Genomic DNA, 3,125 nt, shown 5'->3' with positions numbered 1-3,125 from the left:
TTCTACAAGGGTTACAATGAGTTAATCTCTCAAGGTTCTACAAGGGTTACAATGTGTTAGTCTCTCAAGGTTCTACAAGGGTAAAATATGTTAATATGTCAAGATTCTACAAGGGTTACAATGTCTTAATCTGTCGAGATTCTACAAGGGTTACAATATGTTAATCTGTCGAGGTTCTACAAGGGTTACAATGTCTTAATCTCTCAAGGTTCTACAAGGGTTACAATGTGTTAATCTGTCGAGATTCTACAAGGGTTACATTGTCTTAATCTGTCGAGATTCTACAAGGGTTACAATGTGTTAATCTGTCAAGGTTCTATAAGGGTTACAATGTCTTAATCTCTCAAGGTTCTACAAGGGTTACAATGTGTTAATCCGTCAAGGTTCTACAAGGGTTACTATGTGTTAATCTATCGAGATTCTACAAGGGTTACAATGTCTTAATCTGTCGAGATTCTGCAATGGTTACAATGACTGTTACACATCAAGTGGTTCACCTTGAGTAGAAGAGTACCAATGTGTGTATTATGTGCTTGTGCATAAGCTTGAAAATACGGTTTTGTACACACTATTATTTTAACCCCTTTGCGCAGAACCCTACTGTCACCAAAATTGTAATGGCTTTGTCTTAATCTGTTACTTAAGGCTCTAGGTAATGTCACAGCAATGTTGTTATGATGTAGTTGAGTTTTTCAATAAATAGCGAATAGGTCCGCCGGCGACCCCATCTGCACAAAGAGGCTACAGTGATGAAAAGCAACAGGTCAGGGCAGGTTGCTTACCTGTTCTCGTTGAGCCAGGTGGCCTTTGCACTGATGGTCCAGCTGACAGGAGCAGCATATCCCCAGACATCAGGCAGGTGCGCTCAATTAAATGAGTTTATCTCATCTCTCTAGTGTCTCCTCCTTCACCATGACAGGTCTGTTGCCCCCTGCTTCCTGGTCAGAAGATAACTCTCTCCTCCTCCCTGCTCTTCTGTGCTCCTCTCTCCTCTCCTCCCTGGTCAGAAGATGACTCTCTCCTCCTCCCGGCTCTTCTACGCTCCTCTCTCCTCTGCTCCCTGGTAAGAAGATGACTTTCTTCTCCTCTCTCTGCTCCTCTTGCCTCGCCTCGCCTCGCCTCTCCACTCCTTTTCTCTTTTTTTCCAGTCAGGTAATATTTCAGTCTTGCCCTTTTAGCTCCTGTCCTCTCCATAACAAAGAAATATACTCCTCTCCTCTCCTCTCCTCACAGACGGTGGTCCTCTATTGTAGTCCAGTATTCCCCCAGTCAGACGTGTGTGTGTGTCCTGTCTTTCCTCTCTGCACCCTCTGGTCCTCAGACCAGCGTGCTCCTTTTCTCGCGGGGGTCGATGTGTGAGGTGTGTGTGGTGGGCAGGTGTGGCAGGTAAGTGGCGTTATGTGTGGCATTGTGATGCGTCTGGTGCGACGTCGCGTTATGGTGGTGCGGCTTGTTGTTGTGCATGTCGTACCGCACAGCGTTGGTATTGGCGTGCACTGCGTTGCTGTTGTTGTTGGCGACGGTTGCCGGGCCGACGCCGGTTGCTGGAGAGTTCTGCATGACGACCAGGCGTATGGGCGACTGCTGTGGCGCCATGGCGACGGCAGTGGGTGGGGCAGTGGGCGTGTCCGTCACATACTCCTTGCTGGGGTCCTTCCCGCGGCAGTCGTAGAGGATACAGGAGAGCAAGAAGACGACCAGCAATGTCACGTAGCTCCCAATCAGGATGATCAAGTTCAGGGTCATGGGGTCCATCTCCAAGGCAAACTCCATCAGCCCCATGGTGACGACCTTTGGTGGGGGGGTTCCGACAGACGGAACAACCTTCTAGGAGAAATCAGACAACCCTTAGGGTTGGATTCCGGACCTTTGGGTTGTGTTCCGGACCTTCAGGTTGGGTTACAGACCTTATGGCAGGGTTCCAGATCTTTGGGTTGGGTTCTAGACCTTTGGGTAGCGTTCCAGATCTTTGGGTTGGGTTCCAGATCTTTGGGTTGGGTTCTGGACCTTTGGGTTAGGTTCCGCACCTTTGGGTTTGGTTACGGAGGGCCAAGGAATCAGATGGATGATGTCAGAGACATCCACAACAACAACCATCAAATGACCTCCAGAAAGACAACCAGAAGCCTGGTGATCCACGCAGCCCCAAGTGATGACCTTCTGGTCTGTGAGAGACTGACCTCTGCCAGGCACACGAGCCAACCTACAGTACCAAACAAATCAGATTATATTACATCACCTGCAGCAGACCTGAAATCAAAATGACATACAGTACACAACATGTGAGAGAACAGTGAGTTAAGCAGTAATACAGACAATGAGCTACATTGAGATGAAATCCAAACTGCATACAATTAACATGCTATAAGGTTATGTTAGAATGCCCTAAACTTATGTCAGAATGCTGCACAATGCTGTATAGACAGCAACATAAGAGAATAGACGTAACGTAAGATAATTCAGAGTTCAGTGATAATACATACAATAGACTACAGTCAGATCCAGATCCAACTGCATAGCAGTAACATTCTGTAATTTTCTCAGGCAATGGCTCAGCATAGTATAACATGTTGTAATGCCATGTCAGAATGTCATGAAGTCATGTCAGGAAGCCACAAACTACAGTATAACATACCTTAACGCTGCATTTCCACGATGTCGACGAGGCGACCTGTTGAGGGTTGGGGACGCCCTTCAGGAGAAATCAGACGCTGGAGACGTCTATCCGCAAGAGGGAGGGATTGACAGCTGTGGTTGCCGGGGGAACAGAGAGAAAAGTGGCCACCATCACTTCAATGACCTATTGGCGAACATCACTGGCGATCGTCACTGGCAATTATCAACGACCTCTGACCTTTGCTTGGGGTTCTGATGCATCGGACCGCCGAACGACCTTTAGGAGATCAGGCAAAGTCGCCAGAGACCCTCCACTGCGCACCAATGGAGTGCCGCACACACGAGCAAAAGAGATCACGCATGTCCACACCACACCTCACCACAGCACCAGCTTCAGCAGCAGATTACCCACGATGCCGCAGTGCAGTGGCACTCTCTGGGTTGGGGACCAATGGGGCTCCAGACACCAGACAGACCACCAGGTGATCTCTGGAAGAGCTTGAGCTTGG

The 3,125-nt window shown here is 48.4% G+C and overlaps 1 protein-coding gene across 1 annotated transcript; it reads right to left on the bottom strand.

Annotated features, from left to right (window-relative positions):
- Positions 1–1,317: 1,317 nt before the first annotated feature.
- On the bottom strand, positions 1,318–1,782 carry si:ch73-256g18.2 (uncharacterized). The gene has a single exon (XM_063218018.1). The coding sequence runs from the start codon at positions 1,780–1,782 to the stop codon at positions 1,318–1,320; it is 465 nt and encodes a 154-aa protein (XP_063074088.1).
- Between the last annotated feature and the right edge of the window lie 1,343 nt (positions 1,783–3,125).

The sequence above is a fragment of the Engraulis encrasicolus genome, chromosome 2 (assembly GCF_034702125.1).
Source record: "Engraulis encrasicolus isolate BLACKSEA-1 chromosome 2, IST_EnEncr_1.0, whole genome shotgun sequence".
Classification (NCBI taxonomy): Eukaryota; Metazoa; Chordata; class Actinopteri; order Clupeiformes; family Engraulidae; genus Engraulis; species Engraulis encrasicolus.
Note: the sequence above shows the minus strand (reverse complement) of the source record. Positions and strands in the feature narration are given on the sequence as shown.

Coding starts and splice junctions, on each gene's coding strand:
- si:ch73-256g18.2 (XM_063218018.1), bottom strand. CDS start 1,782: ATGGGGCTGATGGAGTTTGCCTTGGAGATGGACCCCATGACCCTGAAC.